This window comes from Anomalospiza imberbis, chromosome 8 (genome assembly GCF_031753505.1).
Source record: "Anomalospiza imberbis isolate Cuckoo-Finch-1a 21T00152 chromosome 8, ASM3175350v1, whole genome shotgun sequence".
NCBI lineage: Eukaryota > Metazoa > Chordata > Aves > Passeriformes > Viduidae > Anomalospiza > Anomalospiza imberbis.
The window spans coordinates 32980037-33001109 of NC_089688.1; the positions used below are offsets into that span (position 1 = coordinate 32980037).

The window sequence follows — 21073 nt, forward strand, 5'->3', positions numbered from 1 at the left end:
GAAGAGGCAGGACAATAAAGGGGAGACGTTTGACTGCACAAAGCAAATAATTCAGGTTTCCATCTTTAAAATCCCAAGAGTTTCCATCCGTTTCCTAGATCTGCCCCTGTGACAAGCAGTGTTCCCAGGCTCCTGACCCTGAGTCTCCCTGGAGCTGCATTTCCCTTTCTTTTCTCTCTCCTCTGGGGTTCCTGGGAAAGATCCTGCTCTGGAGGGTTCCCACAGATCACATTTTAAACCACTCCAGCCCTTTTTTCCCTTTATAATCAAAACCCCATAGCAGTTGGCAATTCCACACCGAGCTCGTAAGGAAAAAGGGAGTCAAATATTGTGAAATATCTTCTTGCTTCACTTGGAGCCTTTTACAAGCAGAAATTAAGTAATAAATAGAAACTCAATAAAGCATGAAATGTAGTACTTAATGTTTAACTGTGGGCATTGAAATTGATTTTGGTTTCCCTCTGCAGGGTGTGCTTTGGGGTTTTGGTTGGGGTTTTTACAGATGCCACTCACTCATTCACAGGGATTTACACACCTCAATAGCTCCTCTATAAAAACCTGACATCTCTTGGCAATAAAAGGTTAAAATTCACTTTGCCCTCTGACTATAACAGAAATACCTCTGCAAGCTAATGATTGTAACAGGCTGCTCTGTTCCTGAATAAACATTCTAGGGATTTCCTGAGGTGTTTTGTTTTGTCATTTCTTTTTATTTTTTTTCCCCATCTTTTTAATTGAGGGAAAAGAATTTGGAGGGCACAGCCAGCTTGGACGGTATTTCAGTCAAAAAATGTGTATATGTTGTCTTTCTATACACTTTTCAAACTGAAAAAATTACATTTACACAGCTTCTGGATATTCATTTTATAGGAAAAAAAAAATCTTTAAAGCTTCTCCAACTCATCTCCTTCTGCCAGCTTTCCTGGCCAACTCTTTCTTAGTAATGCCAGTAAATGCCAAAAAAAAGTGTGGTTTCAACAATGTTTCTGTCTGTTGAAACCAAGAGAGAGGCAGTTTCAGTTGGATACACTGAATTTAGGGATCCCACTCTTTCTCCTGGAGGGAGTGGGCAATGCTAACACAGGAACAGGCTTGGAGTTGCTTTAAGGACAAAACTCCTGTTGACTTTTCCTGCAGCAGATCCATGTCCAGAACCTCCTTTGCAAGGCGGGTTCAGCCCTGCCAGGGCAAGGGCCCTTTTTTGGGGCAGGGAGGCTCTTGGCTGTCCCAATTCTCACATCTCAGAGCTTTTGTCTCCCTGCCCCTCGCCAGCAGTGCTTCTGTCCCAGGACAGGCTGTACCTCACAGGGAAACAGGCAGAGAGGAGGCAATGGGTGAAGCTAAAGTAAATAATGGAAGACACCAGGGTGGGATTGCATCCAGGATTGCTGCCTGGAGGATCCTGCCATGCCCAGCACTCCCAGGGATGAAGCGTGCCAGAAAATAACATCCAGCAAAAAGTCAACAAAAATTGGGCATCTCAGGGAAGATCAGACCCTGCCGTCCCCAGGCAGCAGCTCTGGCTAAAAATCTTTGCTCCTGTGCTCACTGAGGTGGTCTCAGCTAGTAAAATTCTTCTAAATATTAAAATTATTTATAGGTTTCATTTTAACACAGAATGTAAAATGCTGCCATCTCAGAAGGAGGCAGAGCTGTGGCTGCCCCCTTCCTAGAAGAGTTCAAGGCCAGGTTGGAGCAGCCTGGGATAGTGGAAGGTGTCCCTGCCATGGCAGGGGGTGGCATGAATTGAGCTTTAAGATGCCTTCCAACCCAAACCATTCTGGGATTCCAGGAATCACTCCAGACAACGATGACTGGCTGGGAAGGGCTTGGCAGGTTCACCCCAAAAAGACCATTTTTATTCAGGGAATGCTCCTCAAAGGATGTGGTCAGTGGAGAGAGAAGGAACAAAAGAGGAGATGAACCCTGCCAAGGAACCACCCTGGTGGAGGAGAGGGCCAGAAGAGGAAGGAGGAACAAGGTCACACAGCAGAAGCCAAATAAAGCTGATCCCAAGGCAGGAGGAATGAGGGCAGGACTGAGGAGCTCCTCATTTCCTGAGCGTGACTGCAGCTCCAGAGGAAACAACACATTCACATCTCGGACCTGGGCAGAGCATCAAAGGGCAGGGACAGAGCAGGGGATCTAAATGGAGCTGGACACATCCTGGTGTGACACGGGAGGGACAGGAGCCCTCCCTGGCTCCAGGGACAGAGCCACCTCCAGTGTTCAGCGGCTGTGTCAGCGAGAGCACACACACTTCAGAGCAGGCAGTGCCACCTGCACAGTTATGGGGACGCAGAACAGCCCCACACCAGTGCCACCTGCACAGTAATGGGGACACAGAACAGCCCCATAGCAGTGCCACCAGCACATTGTCACCTGCACAGTTATGGGGACGCAGAACAGCCCCACAGCAGTGTCACCTGCACATTGTCACCAGCACAGTAATGGGGACACAGAACAGCCCCAGAGCAGTGTCACCAGCACATTGTCACCTGCACAGTAATGGGGACACAGAACAGCCCCACAGCAGTGCCACCAGCACATTGTCACCTGCACAGTAATGGGGACACAGAACAGCCCCACAGCAGTGTCACCTGCACAGTAATGGGGACACAGAAACAGCCCCACAGCAGTGCCACCAGCACAGTTATGGGGACACAGAAACAGCCCCACAGCAGCGCCACCTGCACATTGTCACCAGCACAGTAGTGGGGACACAGAACAGCCCCACAGCAGTGCCACCAGCACATTGTCACCAACTCAGTTATGGGGACACAGAAACAGCCCAACAGCAGTGCCACCTGCACAGTAGTGGGGACACAGAACAGCCCCACAGCAGTGTCACCTGCACATTGTCACCAGCACAGTAATGGGGACACAGAAACAGCCCCACAGCAGTGCCACCTGCACAGTAATGGGAACACAGAAACAGCCCCACAGCAGTGTCACCTGCACATTGTCACCTGCACAGTTATGGGGACACAGAAACAGCCCCACAGCAGTGCCACCAGCACAGTAATGGGGACACAGAACAGCCCCACAGCAGTGCCACCTGCACAGTTATGGGGACACAGAAACAGCCCCACAGCAGTGCCACCAGCACAGTAATGGGGACACAGAAACAGCCCCACAGCAGTGTCACCTGCACAGTAATGGGGACACAGAACAGCCCCACAGCAGTGTCACCAGCACACTGTCACCAACTCAGTTATGGGGACACAGAAACAGCCCCACAGCAGTGTCACCTGCACAGTAATGGGGACACAGAACAGCCCCATAGCAGTGTCATCTGCACAGTTATGGGGACACAGAACAGCCCCACACCAGTGCCACCAGCACATTGTCACCAACTCAGTTATGGGGACACAGAACAGCCCCACAGCAGTGCCACCAGCACATTGTCACCAACTCAGTAATGGGGACACAGAAACAGCCCCACAGCAGTGTCACCAGCAGAGTTATGGTGGCACTGGGCAGAAAGAGCCCCAGCACATCCGTGACCAAGTCCAGAACACCCTGCAGGCTCTGGCAGCAGCCCCAGCACACACAATATTCAGTGGAAATGCCTCTCACAAGGATTTCGCCCCCAGCTTCTCCAAGCTCCATCACCCCGCCCCCTCTGCCAGGCTGGAAATTGCAATATTCAGCTCCAAAAGCTCCATTTTGCTTTAGAACTGTGTCCTTGAGGAAAGACACCACGCAAGTGGGACACGCTATTTCCACGAGACGAAAACTGAACACAAACTTTCTGCTGCAATATCATAATGATACAGATAATTTTTACCTCATCTACACAAGCTTTTTAAAAGCAGATGGCAGAGTTTTTTGGCAGTCATTTTATTTCTAGAAAAATACCAACACCTTGAAAGGCTTTTATTGTCAAGATATTCCTGCTGCATTTTAAAAAGCCTTATTATCAATCCTAATTATTTTTTTATCAGGCTTTAAACTGCATATAACCTCTTTGACTCCTCATTACAATTCTGAAAAATGAGAAACATTCCTATAGAAGAGGCAAATCTACTGGGGCTTGAGTAAATCATATTGAAATAGAATTATAATTCAACAACAAAGGCACTGGGCTTGTTAGCTGTAGGACTCAGTGGATTGACCAGCTCAATTTACTTCTTCACCCCTAAAATGTACACTGAGAACAACTCAATTTACTGTGGCTTTCTGAAATAAGGGTCTTCATCACAAAATATGTCAGCAGCTCATGGTTTCCCCTGCTCAGAGGATTTCAGCCCCTGGAAAAGCCCCAAGTTTTGCCGCTGTTCCAAGTCCACAAAGGACTCCTTGCAGGAGCTGCACGTTCCTGGTACCAGGGGTGCTTGGTGGGAGAGAGCCTGCTCTGGTCTAGGCTTCAATCTGACCCAAGGCACTCACAATAGGAATTAAGAACAAGGGAGATTCTCCTCCTGCCTGTAAAATAAAAAAAAAAAAAAAAAAAATGATCACATGCTCAGAGCTGGAAAGCAAAGCATTCTTTTAATCCAACACCAAAATGCATACCTTACACTCGCAAGATCTGTTGCAAGAGACGTGAAATAGCCAAGTATAAGCTAAATTAATTCAATATGAAAATGCCTCAGTACAAGCACTTTACAAACCCAGCATAAGGCAGGAACTTAGGTTTAGATTTTAATCCCTCATTAAAGGGTGGCTAACGTGAACTGCATCATTAAAATGAAAATATCCCCCCCCCGCCCTTTATTGCAAAAAATACGATCTGTTTGTTTGTGGGGTTGGTTTTTTTCCTGAAATGCCAGCCTGAAAACTCAAGTTAAAGTGGATTATTTCAGCCCCATCAGCTTTTGAAGGATTGCTGGAGCTCGGATCTGAGACGCTACCTCATAGCTGGTGGGTCCCGACCAAACCCTCTGCAGAGCCCCTGGCCACGAGGGCTGGTACTGGGAGGCAGAGCTCCCCACCATTATATCACTGGTGATCTCCCCTGGCCAAGTATGACAGAATTCCTCCAGCAGCCCAGCGTGGTACAAGCTGATGAAGGGGGATTTCACAATTTCACCCTAAGGAAGGCTGCAAACCCCCACGGAGAGCAGGAGGTGTCTGGTGGGTTGTTCCCACAAAGCTCTCCATTTTCTGCTCTTTAAAACACCCAGCACTTCCAATAATACCTGAGCATGAACGCTCACACAGAGCTTTGCAAACCTGACACGCTGTATCACTCAGGCTAAAAATGCAATGGACTCTTTTCTGGGACGAATCCCAGTTGCTTAACACTTCCCAGTATGCAGGAAATGAATCCTCGTGTATCTAGCTGGAACCAGGGCACTGATTCAGTGCAGACAGAGAAAAGAATTTTCCCCACTCAATCACCAACACTAGGTTTTCATTGGTGGTCCCAGCTCCAGGAATTTCTCAGCCCCGGAGCTGCTGTGTGAGCTCCAGCAAGTCCCTGGAACCAGGACACACCTACCAGCATTTCTGAAAAATGACATGAATTACATTATCAGATGGATCAATTGGTTAAACGAGGTTGGATGGGAGGAAGGGAACATGTTTGCCTCCTCTTGGACGAGGTGAGGTGAGAGGGGTGGCTTTGAGCTGCTTTGGCTCACCGGGACACAGAAATCCCCTGACTGCCAGAGGAGGTGCCACGCTCCCTTCCCTGATTGTGTCCATGCAAAACTTATGCTGCTTCAAATTAAACAAACACACAAGAGTTATTAACTAATAGAGCATATTTGCACTAATTACTCCTCAGAGTGGCCCTACAAGGCAGGAGTATGGGTATAAGGAAAAGCAAAAGAAATATCAGATTGTTTATCAGGCTATTAAATTAATGACTTCCAGGTTATTAATTAAGGCTCAAGGAGAGGATCTCCCAGGGAAGGTTGTGGAGGATTAGTGCTGTTCCTCTGCCTGTGCCAAGCTGCATTCCCAGCTGATGACACAGCTTGTGGAGAGAGCTCAGCTCTGCCTCTTATAGTCGATGCTCATGAGTCATAAAAAATATGGAGAGCACTATAAATTCTGGTTATGCCTCTCTCTCTCAAGATATGTAAAGCAACCATGTAAAAGAGCTATGAAAGCTGTCCTCTCAGCCTTCAAAGCCTTGTTTAAGCAGCACTGTATGATTCCCCTTAATACAATTGTCAGGAAGTCTAAACTTTGGTAATTATTTCAAATGAAAAGGAACAGCAGGAGGCTCAGTTGAAGGGAATATAAACAATTATCACTTGCACGAAGGCTATGCCAGTCATGAAATAAACTTCAATGGGTTTGCTCTTGAAAACGCTGAACTCTAAATTAATTATCTGACAGAATGAGCCCCTCAGCTGTGTTTCAAAGCCTGTGAGAGTCACACAAGGGGTGCAGCAAAGAGGGGAAATGGGAACCAGCATGGAGACCTGCCCTGGGAGGGTGGGGAGCACAGGGTGCCCAGAGCAGCTGTGGCTGCCCCTGGATCCCTGGAAGTGTCCAAGGCCAGGTTGGAGCAGCCTGGGACCGTGGAAGGTGTCCCTGTACATGGCGGGGGAGGAAAAAGACAAACTCTGGGGTCCTTTCCAACCCAAACCATTCCAGGATTCTGTGAGTCTGTGTGATGCCCCAGTAAGTTCCTAATAAAACTGGAACTGGTGTGGAGACCAAAACTCTGGATAAGACCCTGGCTATCACTGCCTTTGCCCCTTCTGCCAGCTTGCAGTTCCCAATGTGTTCTTGAATTTCCAGCATTATTATGCTGGCTTTTTAACAAATTTAAAGTTATTTCCTCTTCTTGCCAATGGTATTTTGGAAAAAAATCCCAATTTTAGTAGGTGTTGAACTAGGGCCTTAGAATGAAGGCATAAAAAAATGCAAAAAGGTGAAAAGCAGCAGTGTAACACCCAATAGATGTGATAAATCTGGAGAATCATAAAGATAACCAACAACTGTCAGAGCTGATGATACTTTTATAGATAGCAGAGAATTTCACACTGAGATTCACGTAATCAGTGCCCAGAATTCGACACAAATAATCAAGATTCTGATGTTTGCTCCTGAATACAATCCATGGCACAATGCTTGGGAATGGGGCGGGCAGGGATGCAAAAGCTGCTTCTTCAGGAGCAAAGGGAGATGCAATGCATGCTAAGCAGCAGGAAATGGTAATCCTCTGCCACTTCACATGCACAATCTTAGAGCTGTGACAAGTGCACACTTAAAAACCAGAAGAAATATGGTCTAAATATATATTTTATAGCTGGCTTTCATCTTTATCTTCGCATTTCATTGCTAGAGTTTATATTCAAAGCATAACATAACACCAAGAAAGAAAAAAAGAGTGTTGCTACAAGAAAAGCAACTCTGCCTTCTCATCTTTCTTTCTCCCTTTTTTAAAAACCCTTCTTTAAGATTTCAATTTGCAGCCCTGATTTATTCCAGCCTGGGCAAGGGAAGGAAACTGATTCACACGAGCTCAGAATCTGGCCTTGAAAACTTCAGCTTGGCAAAGCAGTGTTACTGGCCCCTGAATCCACTGCCCCCCTCCCCAAAGGGGAGAAGAATTTCTCATTTATTTGGATTTAGAAGTCACTGGTGTTGGAGTGAGAGCTGGAAATGTCCTGAAGGTCTTGCCATCCTCTCTGCCCACCAAGGGCACCTTTCTTTCTTTTCCTCTGCTTGTCTCAAACTCCAACACAACCCCAATCTCTTGGGGTGTGGGAAGCCACAGAACAAGAGGTCTCACTCTCTGCAGGGTGGGGAGAGGTGGATTTTCCAATCTATGTTTATATTACGAGGTCAGTGACAGTGTTTTCGAGAGTCCTGTGAAGCTCACAGTGATCCAGGTGGATTAAGGGTCCAACCCAGTGACAGGTACATTGTGTGCAGCTACTTTCCCACAGTTAACTGTTTTAAAGAAGTCACACAGCAAAATTTGCTCATTGATCTACCTGTTCCCCAAGTTTGACATCAAAAATAAAATTCCCTGTCTGAAATTCCATCATTTGAAAGCAACCTGGGCTGGCAACTTGCAAACTCAAATCAAGTTCGAGCATCTCAGGGCTTTCCAGCTTCTCATAGGGTTTTTTAGGAACCACACTCAGCTCCAGGCTGCAGGTGCTCAAACACCTGCCCAGGTTCAGCTGCATTCCCATTTATTTTTATGAATGGCATCTGTATCCTGACTGGAGCACCCACAGGTTAATATTGCACTTGGACAGGTACAGAGAACAGGATTACAAAAGATCCGTACTCATCAAAATGTGCAAAATATCCCCCAGAAAGGAAAGCTGCACCTAACTTGCCCATGTGCTTTTAGAAAATTGAGAGGATTAAATCTTCCAAAGCACTTGGTCCTGATCCTCTTTGAGTCCTTGCAGGTGCCAGCAATGGGATGACAGATCCTACACAGACAGGAGCACAGAAAACCCCACACCTGAACGACTGCTGCCACACCCTGAGCTCTCTGTGTTGACCTGCACAGCTGATCACACCAAACCCTCCCAAAATACTTCCCATTTCTCAGGAACTCCATGCATTTTCCAATCTGGACCGAACCCTGGGTCCAAAGGCAGCTCCACTAGGCTGTGTCCCTGTGGGAAGACGAGTGCCAGCCCAGGGCAATGCCACACTGGGCTCCCACAGCGTTCCAGCTTTTCCATGCCTGCCCTGCCAGGCAGCATTTCCCCACTGTGCTGACCTTTAAAGCGCAGAAATGGAGCCAAAAGCTCCTTAATGCCCACGTGAAACATCTCCTGCCTGGCTCTTGTCTCCCCAAGAGGAGGGATGTGCTGCAGGCTCTGGAATAACACCACTGATATTACCTGACCCAGAGCTCCTGTGCTGCAGGGATCTGGCACACACCAAGCCCTCTGTGTCCCTAACAGGGTGTGAGGATAAAAGCTGAAGCCAAACAGATGGTCTTCAAAAAATCTTCCCTCAAGTGTTCTGTGTACTAAAACATCACTTTCCCAAACTCTCATCAAACTTGGCTTGATTTGTGAATCACGAGCCAAGTTTGGAAGAAAAATATTCAGCTGGAAATGTGGTGGGGGGGAGGGAAGAGGTTTTTATTGCTGCACTTAAATAATATAAAATGAAACCATTTCGTTCAAACCTTAGAAATATTTAAGAATAATAGAACCCAACCCTTGTGTGCTTAAAGCAAGCACTGAGGTGGGGGGTGGTTATCAACACAGAATGCAAAGTGCTGAGCAAATGAAAAAAGAGAAGTGGAAGGACAGCTAGAGCTCTAATGTATGATGACCTATCAACACGTGCTGTAATGCACACAAAATTTCAGGGAAGGAGGAAATCACATCTGTAGGGAGTATGGGCAGCTATTGTTTGAAGCACTGGGTGACATTGCACAACCCTTCAGGGCCCGATCCCGCTGCCACACGGCCCCAAGCGCAGCATTTTCTCCTCAGCAGCCCTGAGCAGCAACAACTGGACACTCAAAATAGCAGCCACTCATTTTAGCAGCCTGGCAACTGAATATTATATCCAGTTAATAGAAGAATTAGGTACCGGTAAAATATTCCCACTGAAAATGATACGTTTTCTGAATGGTAAAACAAAAAAAAAGGTGCCAGGAGAAATGTTAACAAGCCCAACTAAACAAACAGCATCACACAGTTGTACAAATGGAGGTATTTCCATAGCAGCTTCTTTTAAGTATCTATATTTTATTTTTAAAATGTTCATCCCTATCCAGGATGCTGATAGGCCAAGGGAAAAAGGTCCCAAGTTGTGCTCAGGTTGGATATTAGGAAATAATTTTTCACTGAAAGAAGGGATAAGAATTGGATGAGGCTTTCCCAGGGCAGAGCTGGAGTCTCCATCCCTGGAAGCCCTAAAGGAATGACTGGATGTGGCACCCAGGGCTGTGGTTTAATGGATAAGGTGGTGCCCAAAGGTTGGACCCGATGACCTTGGGGGTATTTTCCAGCCTAAAAGATTCCATGATTCAACAAAAAGTGTTGGCATCAGCATGGGCATCTTTTAAACAGGAAAAAAGCAACAACTTTTCTGAAATGATCCCACCATGTAATCCTGGCCTTGGTTGGATAGAGCTTTGACCTGAGCTGGGGAAGGTGAAGAGAAAAATTGACCTGCCCAGTAAATGATCAGTTCTCTCCAGACACGAAACACTTAATCTACACTTAGGAAACCCCAAGTTCTTTAAATATAATTTAATTACACATCTGAATTTTAAATTGGGGTTTGCCTCCCTCTAATTTAAACTTTCATAGGAAGCACCGAAATCACGAGATTTTTGTCCTTGAAAAAGCACACCCCAAGTGTATTAAAGTAAAACCTGGTCAGAGATAAGCAATTTTTCTTTTTTTTTTTTTTTGTCCTCAGTAAATGGAATTTCCTCACTGCTGCTGAGCAGTTCTGTGTGTTTGTGCCATTAGACAGTGTGAATTATCTCACTTTTTTTGCACAGTGTAGGCCCTCAACAAGAAAGTCATTAGCTTAATAATCATTGCTGACAGCTTCCAAGTGAGAGATTCCAAGAGATACTGCAGCGACTCCTGGGGTAAATAAAAGGACAGCTTTATCTCCAAGATGGGAGAGAAGGCTGCACTAAATGATGAGTGTGCTTTCCCAGGGACTAATTGATAAGCAGGAGTATTTACAGTGAAAGGATTGGGGAATGGGGCCATCATTGCCAGGCAATTATCTGTACACAAATAACTTTAATCCTTTGGCATTTTTATAGCCACTCCATTATTTATTTTACTATATATCCTATTGCAATACCGTTCCCCTCTCACAAGTACATGCTTTTTTTGACTTCATATACGATTAAAACAAAACAGAGGAACACTTTGAAACGAGTTGAAGAACAATAGATCCCATTTAGCCATCAAATACAGCAGTATTTAACTTTTGTGCTTTTGATCAATATTTATGTGACAAGCTATTCATTACTCTTCTCCTCTACCACTGAAGCTGTTGTTCTTCCCACAGCCTGATGCGCACTTTTGTGTATTTAATTTATAAGTTTCCATGGAAATTACTATTCAAAGGGACAAAAAAAAAGTGCTGATCCAGCACGTGGATCTTTCTACCAAGCCACAAATCTTTTCTAGTGTTCATCTTAAACTGAAAGTAATTCTGGGAAACAAATTAACGATATAAATCACATTATCATTACTCACAGAATGATACTGGGTTGTAACTCTCTCGGAGAGCTCCAGTGAGTAGCTAAAAGGCCTCTCTCTATATGGGGAATGCCTGTTTCTAATTAAATAATCTAAAAATAGAGTTGCACATACATCTAGGACCAAGCCATCTGTGTTATCTCTCCAAGATAAGCCATTCTACACCCACTCTGATATCCCTTTCATCGCTGCACAGATTCAGAACTGGGCCTGGCCTTTCTTTCCTATTTAGGAAGGGACAGAGGAGAAGAAGGAAAAATTTTAATCTAGACAAGTTTTTTTTTTGAAAGTCAGAGCCCTTGTTTGGAAATATCTTTTCGCACCTACTTGTGTCAATCAGCAATGTGATCCAAAGCCATGTCCTGCAAGCAGTGGCAGTAGTCAAGTAGGATTTCTCCATGGAATACTTTCCCAATCCAACAAAAAAAGCTGTTTCTAATTGGCCCTCTGGGCTTTTTGCATTGTTTTTGTGGGTTTTGCTTGTTTTTTTTTCTCCTTCCTCTTTTTTTTTTTTTTTTAACTATTGAAAAACTTTACTTTTTCCCTTCCTCATTCAGATAATTAAAAGAACGACATAAAAAGGAAGCTGGAGTAAAACTGGACGTGAGTTAAAAGGTTGGGTGGGAGATTCCCAGGATACATTTGGTGATAATAAACAACAGTCTTCATACTTCAGGAAGGAGACAAAACCCAGCCTTTTTTCCCTGAAAGCAGCCTCTATATTGTCCACAAATGTTGTGTTGCAGGGAGCAAAGCTTATCAGGGCCTGTCAAGAGGGGGAAACCATCTCAGAGCCAGTGGCAGATCCTGCCCTTGTTAGGAAAGGGGAAGCAGAGCGGGGAGGGAGAGTCACCCCTCACTCCCAGTCCACACAGGGGATGGAATTTGGGGGTCTCCCATGGGATAATTAAGCCCAGATAATGCCTCAGGCTGCAGCCAGCACAGCAACATTATTTTCACTGGTCCCTAAATTCCTTGCTGTCAGACTGCGTTTACTCAGACAAACCTGTTTGCTGTGCTTGCCCCTCCCTCAGTTTTCCTTTTGCTGTTGCATGATAGAATCTCAAGCAATTAAATTGCTATTATTTCACTTTAAGCTTTCATTTCTGCCATCAGAAAGAAGAATGCATCTCTGCAGGAAAAAGGAATTCATTTCAACCAAAAACTTTATCCATTTCTTAAATTAAATAAGCAGCAATTTCAGACATGTGGCAACCATTATATAAAAACACTCTCATAACCTACAGGATAAAAGTGCATTAAATTCTCCCTACAGCCTTTAAATTGTTACACACCTCAGAATAAACAAATAGGCAAAATGAAGACTAACCTTTGAATAAATGCCATTCACTGGTCTCCACTGTTCTCCATTCAAAAGGAAGGGAATTGTTATCTCATAATCTTTGGACTGGTCCTTTGGCACCTGCAGCCTTGGGGACTCCACTTGGCTGTCCACATCCTCACCTAAGGACAGGGAGAAGCATTTCAGGTTAGCTGGGAAGAGCCTCTGGCAAGGTGAACCTTGCTATTGAAGGGACTTGGCAGCATAGTCAAAAGGAAATAATTCAGGAAAAGGGTTAAACATGAAACTCGCAATGAAAGTGGCAAAACCTACAGGAATTTCAGAGAGAAATCAGAGTTGCTCAGGGGGAAAGAGCTGGAGGGGGATTAAAATGTGGCAGCAGAAGACAAAGGCTGCACATTAAGAGTAGAGATATCAGGATGCAAGGATATCATCGTGGAGGGTGCACAGTCTCATTAGTGGGGGGAAAAAAGGTCTGGAAGGGAAAGAGAATATAAACTCATTGAAATAAAACTCTACTCCTACACAGGCAGATGACTTTCATTCATACCACCAGGTCAAAAAGCTGTTTGCATGCAGCATTTATCAAGTGTTTTTCCTCTCCCTAAACACATTAATGGCATTGTGCCTGTCCAGGCAGAGCCCTAAAACCAGTATCACAGGACAAGAGCTGGAAAAATAACTGAGAATAAATCAAAGAGAAGACAGGGATGGCTTCCAGGTGCCACAGGATAGTCAAAACTCTGGTGGGGTTTGCCACACTGTCTGTGCTTACCTAATGCTCTCATGAAGGATGAAGAGTCATATTGTGAGCAGAATTACCCCCATTTAATCACTGTTAGGATTAGCTTAAAAACATCTGTGCTGTCTTTATGGCTAAGCCAGTGTGAGCAGAAATAAAATCTGGTATGTTTCAACATGCTTGTAAAAATAGAACACTTCACCTAAAACACACCAAAAACCAAAACAAAAAAAGCAACCAAACAAACAAGAAAACCAAACCAAACAAAAACCGCAAAAAGCAAACAAAAAAAATCTCACAAGATAAAAAGATCAAATATATTGGAGAGAGGAAAATTGTTTGTTATACAGAGTTCTTACACCCCTTTAATGCAGCCCAAGTGACTGAGGGCTGGGAGGACAGTGTCAGCCCTTGGAAGAGATGATCCAAAGCTGGCCCAAGATTTGGTTCTCCCCTGGGGAGGCACAGGAGACACCATCTCATCCGCCTGGGAGGGTCTAGACAGAACTCCAAGCCTTTATTCTCATTATCAGGCAGGGAGCTTCCTGCTCAGAACAGAAATTTATGAAGCATATCTCAGCAAAATGAGAAAAGTCTGGCTCCAGCCCCGCTCCCCTTTCTCCTTGGCCCACTTGAGCAATCTCAACCACACAAGTTAAATGACTCAGGCCCTTCTATTATTTTGTAGGATTTGCATTCTGAAAGTGTCATGAGATGCAAGTCTTCAGAGCCCCTGGGAGGATCCTTGTCCTGCCGTGGATGCACTGTCTGCACAGCTTCCACGGAGTCTGACACCATGGAGCTGCCAGGGTGACTTCAGGAAACATCAAAGTCTCTCTGCTACTCCTCCATGTGCCTTTCCTGACCATTCTGCAGAGCTTGAACTCACCCAAAAGAGCAGAAAAAAGGGAGGGGATGAGCATTTGTGCACAGATGTGTTATTCCCCAAACAGACAGCCTGGTCTGGAAGTGCAGCAGCTATAAAAATACAGTGGGAGAAGGGAGGAAAATCCACACCAAGTGTGGTTCAGTATTGCCACTCCTACTTCTCTTCCATCCCAACGAAGTGATGCTCGTGGTGCATAACAAAGCAAGGTTACAATGAGCAAATTTAATCTTCCACACGTGCTTATTTATCTGCTGAAAGGGCTCATTGTGCAGAAGTGTTGATAGTCTGGAGACAGACATCAAGACAGGTTTATAGGCAGCAGTTATATCTTTATTGGAAAAGATAATTTATTTGGGGGGAAACAAAGCAGACAAGCTTCAGGGTTTGCAAATCTTCTGAAGCCACAGCATTTATAAAACACGAGATCAATTTCTGTCTAGTTGCTTTCCCTGAGCCAGATACTTGGCTGCTTATCCGAATGTTTTTATTTAAATTATTGGGTGTGATAAAAATCACAGCTTCCTGCGGAAGGCAGAGGAAGCACTGCAGCCCAATTTTGGGCCTCATTCTGGAGAGAATTTGGGCACATGCATTGTGCACTTGCTTAACTCCCAGCTGCCCTCAGTGTGATATAAGCACATCACGGTGCCTTTTGTATATCAAATAATGTTTTTCTCATGAAATTTCATTATATTTATGGACTAGGTATATTTCTGAAAGACTGCAAAACAAAGAAACATGAATAGCTGATAAATAAACTCTAACTCAGTCTTTAAATTAAAAAAAAAAAAGATGGGGAAGATAAATAGGTAAATCCTTTAAATAGGTTTCTGCAGCCTGATTGCAAAACTTTGAAGAACATGGGGCAGAAAATAAGGGATCATAGCCAGGGAAGAGCAACCCACACTTGTCTTGAGTAGGAGAGATCTGAAAGGCCACTGAGCAATGGCACATGGACATGGGGAGAGAAATATTCCACATCAGGAGGAAAAAAAAAAACCAAAAATGTAAGGAGAGAGTCGGACCAAAAAAAAAAAAAAAAAAAAAAAAAAAAAAAAAAAGCACAAATAATGCAGGAAACTTGGAAAAAATGGGATCAAAGTGAGATAGCTCCTGGTACCCTGGAGAGCCTTTGGCCCTCACCTGAGCTGGAGTCACCAAGGAATCCATGCCAGTCAGGGATCTGAACAAAACCCATTCCCAGCTTCCTTCTGCTGGTTCTGGGGCCCCATCCCTGAGCACAAAGCCAGCCCTCCCAAAGAGCATCCCGGGGGCACCAGGAGAGGAGCCGTGGGATGGGCCCCACATCTGCACCAAGGAAGGGCTTCCATCACCCCAAACCATCCCCCAGCTCCCAGGGCTGCAGCTCCTCACGCACACAGACGTGCTGGTATTTCCTCTCTGCCACTGCATCTCCCTTCCCCGTTTTCAGGAGGCTTTCTTTGAAGCTGAACCATTAGAGTTGTTTGTGTTCCATTAATAATGAGGCCTCTTCTCTGCAGGGACTCCTGGTACTACAGCAGTATAAATAGTGTAATAATTGAAATCAGAGAATTGAAATTTCTGTACTGTGTCAGGAGAGGAGAAGAAAATCAGGCCATCTGCAATACCAGAAAGTTAGATTAGACCCAGGTTTCCTATCTTTTGTGTCACGTGCACCTACTTACTCACCTACTTATTTTCCATTTCAGTGAAGTTCTGTCCAGCCCTTCCTGACGCAAGCTCATCTCCCACTTTTTCACATGAAAAACCTCACAGTTGTGTCTGTTTTCTATTTTCAGCCTGCACTGAAGGTAATGCTTTTGATCCACAAGCAGCCCACAAGCTGATGCAGCGCCCTTTATTCTCTTTTTTTCCCCCCAGTAATATAAAAGCTACTTTGTACAAATAGTGAGATGAGTAGATGTTACCTGTCAGTGACTTTTGTGTGGCTTAAATATTTTTCATCTGCCATGTACTTCTACAACTTTTCTGCTTTGCACAGTATCATACAAGGGCTTGTTGGCAAAGAAGTTAAGAATGGTTTTCATCTTTTTGCTTTTTATTTCAGTTCTCCCAAGCTCTGTGCAAAATAAACTCCAAGCATGTGATGTGACATCTTTGCTTAGTGGCCACTGCCTCCTGAAAAAACCCAGACACTCTCCAGATCTGCATTTACTTAAAATTAATAAGCTTTTAGTGAGGCAGGGCAATTTATTTGTCCTCATGACAAACAAAGAGGTGAACGCACCCAATGCTGAGTAGCTCTGGATGAAATGGGATTAAGTGCAAGGAAAATAGGATATGTCCCACTAAATGCACACCCCAAACCTGCTGCCAGTGCCCCCCTAGCACAGAGCAGGACAGGAGTCAGACCTGGGCTGGTTTCTAAACAACATCCACCTCCAACACACAGATTCAGAGAGAAGTAAAAGCTCAGCGGTGATGCTGAGCTTCCTTCCCGGTGGGGAGGGCCCCGTCCTGGTCCCACACAGTGACAGGGCTACACACAATAACATGCTTCAGAGAATCCCACAGCGGTTTGGGTGGGAAGGAGCTGTCCAATCATCCCATCCCACCCCTGCCATGGCAGGGACAACTTCCCCTGTCCCAGGCTGCTCCAAGCCACATCCAGCCTGGCCTTGGCCACTGCCAGGGATCCAGGGGCAGCCACGGCTGCTCTGGATAACCTCTGTCCTAGGGCCTCAGCACCCTCACAGCCAAGAATTCCTTCCCAAAATCCCATCTAAACCTACCCACTTTCAGCCTAAAGCCATTCCCTGTGTCCTGTCCCTCCATGCCTTGTCCCCAGTCCCTCTCCAGCTCTCCTGGAGACCCTTCAGGCCCTGGGAGGGCTCTGAGATTTCCCTGGAGGCTTCTCCTCTCCAGGTGAGCACCCCAGGTGTCCCAGCCTGTCCCAGAGCAGAGGGGCTCCAGGATTCCATCAGCCACGAGGTACTCATGGACTGACACAGCCCCAGAGCCTCACAAAAGCCCAGCCCAGCCAAGGTCCCAGTGATGCTCTGGGGTGTCCATTTCCACCCCAGACTGGAGCTCTGTCTCCTCACACTGTCCCCAAACACCCGTCATGTCCCCCCCTGCACTTACTGCTGCGCTGTGGACATTTCAGAAGTGGGGGAATAAAAAAAAGATTCAATTAAATTATCCTTGTGTTACCTTTCCTACTAAAAACTGACTCAAAATCCTAAGTCACAGCCTGTCCTCGTTTTTTCTCTGCAGCAAAACACCCAAACCACTGGAATAATCTTTGGATTGAAAATAATAATGGAACAAAGTAATCTTCCTGCAAACTGAAATCAGCTAATGGCAGTGCTCTGTGCCACAGGCAATGCCCTGGAAGTCAGGAAGGACATCCTTTATCCATTTCCCTCCTCATTTTCTTCAGCTTCCTCAGTTTAGCTCTCAGTTTGTGGCATCCATGACCTGGGTGGGTCATTCCTGGCTATGGAGGAAGGGATTTACACCTGGCTGCACCCAGCACTCAGGGTTTGTGGCCAGTTCCTGAGGTACCCCAGAGCCTCCACTGCTGCCTGGGGGCCCAGCAGATGGGAAAGAGCTTTATCCTTCCCATCAGGGGCATTTATTTCCTTTGGGATGATTCTTCTGCCACCTCCAGAAAAATTCAAACCTGAATTTTTTAATCCAAAATTCCCTAGCTTACACACGGAGGGGATGACTCGAAATGGAAGTGAATTTAGGAACTTCAGGAAGTTATGGGAATGAAACAGAGTAAGTTTATGGACGTTCAGGGAAGTGAAACAGAGTAAGTTTATGGATGTTTATGGAAGTGAAACAGGGTAAGAATTGGAAGCTGCCCACAAACACAGCAGCCACAACCGGGCAAGGGAAGGATTTTACCACAGTTCAGTAAGAAAAGATATTGGATCCGTGTGTATTTTTATCAGCAACCTTTACTCAGGAGTCCTCCTGAAATCCAGTGCTCAGAGGTGGGATATGACTGCTCAGGGAAGGACAGGAATTTACCAAGAACACAAGAACTTGCAGGCTGGAGCGAGGGGCTGAAACCCAGGAGGGTTGTACCCGTAGGGATCATCAGGATTTCTGCTCCTACCATTGCTCTCCACAGCAGGTGACACCACAATGACCCACACATGGTCTTGGGGACAACACTGAGAATGCTGCATCCAAAGAGGTGTTTCCTGAGAGCACCAGAGACCCAAGTGAATCCTGAGAGCTGGGGAGAGCATTTCTCCTCACCTGCACTCACAAAAGATGAATTGAGCCTGGAGCTGGTGGCTTGGAAAGGCTGCCAGGGAAAGCAGGGAGGTGGAAAGTCTGAATTACAAGAAGGGAACTGAAAGAATTATTTTACATAATCTAGAAAACCAAAGGTGACAGGACCCATGATTGTCTCTTAGCTCTCTATGCCTCTTGGTATTTATCTTGCCAGTGCTGATTTATAGATGGCAGGAATATAAAGTGGCTATACATAAAGTGAGATAGGATTCCAATATGGAATTGCACAGAGGATCATATCCAGCTCTTGTCTATCAAGGAAAACAAAAAGAAAAGGAAAAACCGACTTGCTTTGAATGGAAATTGTCAGCATTAGGGGTCAGATTATATCAGGCCAAAAAAAAAGTGTCAATTATGTGGCCAAGGTCTGGGGATGTGTGATTCCAGTCCTCTATTTCACTCCACCTTCCAGCAAAAGCCTAAACATTACTCAAGTTAAACATCATCCAGGCCCAGGCCTTGCTGAAAGCACCTAAAATGGTGCCTGTTCTGCCTGAGACAGGAAAAAACAAATTGGTACTTAATAAAATCATGAAATAGCAGAATGGTTTGGGTTGGAAGGGACCATAAAGCTCAGCCCATTCCATCCCTGCCATGGACAGGGAAACTTCCACTGCCCCAGGCTGCTCCAGCCTGGCCTTGAACACTTCCAGGGATGGGAATCCACAACTTCCCTGGGCACTAATATTAAAAAAAAAAAAAAAATGCAAACTGTAATTATATCTCATAATAAATGTGAAAATGCTGGAAAATAAACCAGTACCAGATTTCCACTGCATAATGGTTAAACAAAGCCAGCCCTGAGACTTGCACGGGGTCAAAGAAGCAACAGCTTAAATTTTACATCAACCACCAGCTAAGGACACAGACACCCTCTCAAAAAAAAAGGACATTGATAAGATGCTTCCCATTATCCCACTTCCAGCACTTCCACAGCTTCATAAAAGGCAGCACAGCACCAGACTCTGCCCTCCTTTATTTATAAGCACAAAAGCCTGGCCAAGATTTGACTGTGCATAAGTAAAACTCTTATCTCTTGCAGTAAAGTTTTTATTAGTTCAAAATCATGAATTATTTTCCCAGCTAACCTTTGCTCCTCTAAGGAGTACATTGATTATTTCTACAAAACCCAGGAAAATTAGTCCTTTCATGGCCTGCTTAGAAAATAAACCATTTTAAAAAGAGGAAAACTACACACAGAGTTTTACTTGTTTTCTCCCTTCTTCCAAATTCCCAAACCCAAAACCTCAGGCATTTAAGCACAAGTAAACCTTGGAAAGCAACTAATTCCATGGATCTTCTTGAGCTTCAATTTTGTCTTTTTTTTTTTACGCTGCAGAAATTACTACTAGTGTACAAAAATTTTTCAAACATAAGAAGTCAACAAAGGTCTTTGATGAGCCTGAGGAGAGGCAGCAGCAAGATGACTCCATGCTTTCCTGAATTTAATTTTCTGTTCTTTTGGCTTCTAATGGAAAAAGATCCTGTCTCCAGCCTGATGGGTCTGTGAGGATGAAGCTCTGCAGCATCACCAGTGATCCACACCAGGCAGCTCCAGGATGAGAAATGGAGGGTTGAGATTCCCTGATCCCCATTAACTGAGGAGCATTAAAAACATGGCTTTCAATATTTGGGGTTTATAATTCTCAGATCTACCTCCTGTCATCACGTGCTCATGCACAGTTACTCCTTTCCTAAATCTGATTCTGCTGATGAAATAATCAGCGACAGGGAACAGCCCTCTCACCCCTCCCCCATGAAATCCCATAAACTGCCTGGAATATGTCACGGGTTCAACATTTTCACGTGGACACGGCAGGGAAAGCTGAAATTTGGAGGTGACTCTCTGCTCTCCTCCACCAAACCCTCTGTGGTCAATGTCACTGCCCCACCAGCTGAACAAACTGATGACACAGAGGAAGACAAAAAATAGAGGAGGGGAAAAACTAAAATGTTCCTTGTGGGACATACCCCCTAAGCAGTTGGATCATCTTAATCTTCAAGCTTCTGTAATACAACTGTTGGAAGGCTCCAAGTCTGAGCACAATAAAGTGCTTTATTCAGGGAACCATATGACTCCATCAGTCATTCAAGCACATGTTTGGCACAGATTGAAAGTGAAAAGCATAGCTAAGGCAAATATTTCAAAACTGAACTTGTCTTCCTAACACACATGGTTTATATATTGGTGTAATATCTATATAACTTTTCAGTTCTCATCTAGAGTAATGTCATGGCTGAAGTACAAAATGATGTCTCTGCACCGGGCGTTTCTCAGCAGATAACACATGCCAAAAAGCCATTTACTAGAAAATTAAAAGGGAGCTATCACACTTGACAGGTCCAAAAAAACAAAACAAAAACAAAACCCAAAACCCACAAAGCAACAAAAAAAAAAAAAAAAAAAAAAAGAACCAACCAAAAAACAAAACCTGTAAAAATAGCTTTGTTCCTTCTAATTCCTGAAAATCTATTTCTCCAATCAGGATGCTGCACCATCCCTCACTGGAGAGCTGTGCTGCAACAAACTCAGGCCAGGCTGCTCCTTCCTCCTCGAGTGCCCGAGATGTGTCTGCTCTGTTTGCAGATGAAATATTGCTCATCACAGAGCAACTCCTGCTGATGCAAATGCGATTAAAGCAATCTGGGCAGAGCACGGTGTGATTAAAGCACAAGTAATGGCAGAAGGATTTGGGCCCTCATTATACAAAATACATATTGAAATGCAGTCAAGGAGAGAAGCCAGTATCTCTCAA

At 44.9% G+C, this 21073-nt stretch overlaps 1 protein-coding gene across 3 annotated transcripts in view; it reads right to left on the reverse strand.

Annotated features, from left to right (window-relative positions):
* The window catches only part of ADAM12 (ADAM metallopeptidase domain 12), a 178800-nt gene that overhangs the window by 149100 nt on the left and 8627 nt on the right, over positions 1 to 21073 (reverse strand). For all 3 annotated transcript variants that reach the window (XM_068198305.1, XM_068198304.1, XM_068198303.1), the window contains exon 2: positions 12457 to 12590. In XM_068198305.1, the coding sequence (XP_068054406.1) occupies positions 12457 to 12590 (134 nt within the window). The remainder of the gene's footprint in view (positions 1 to 12456; positions 12591 to 21073) is intronic.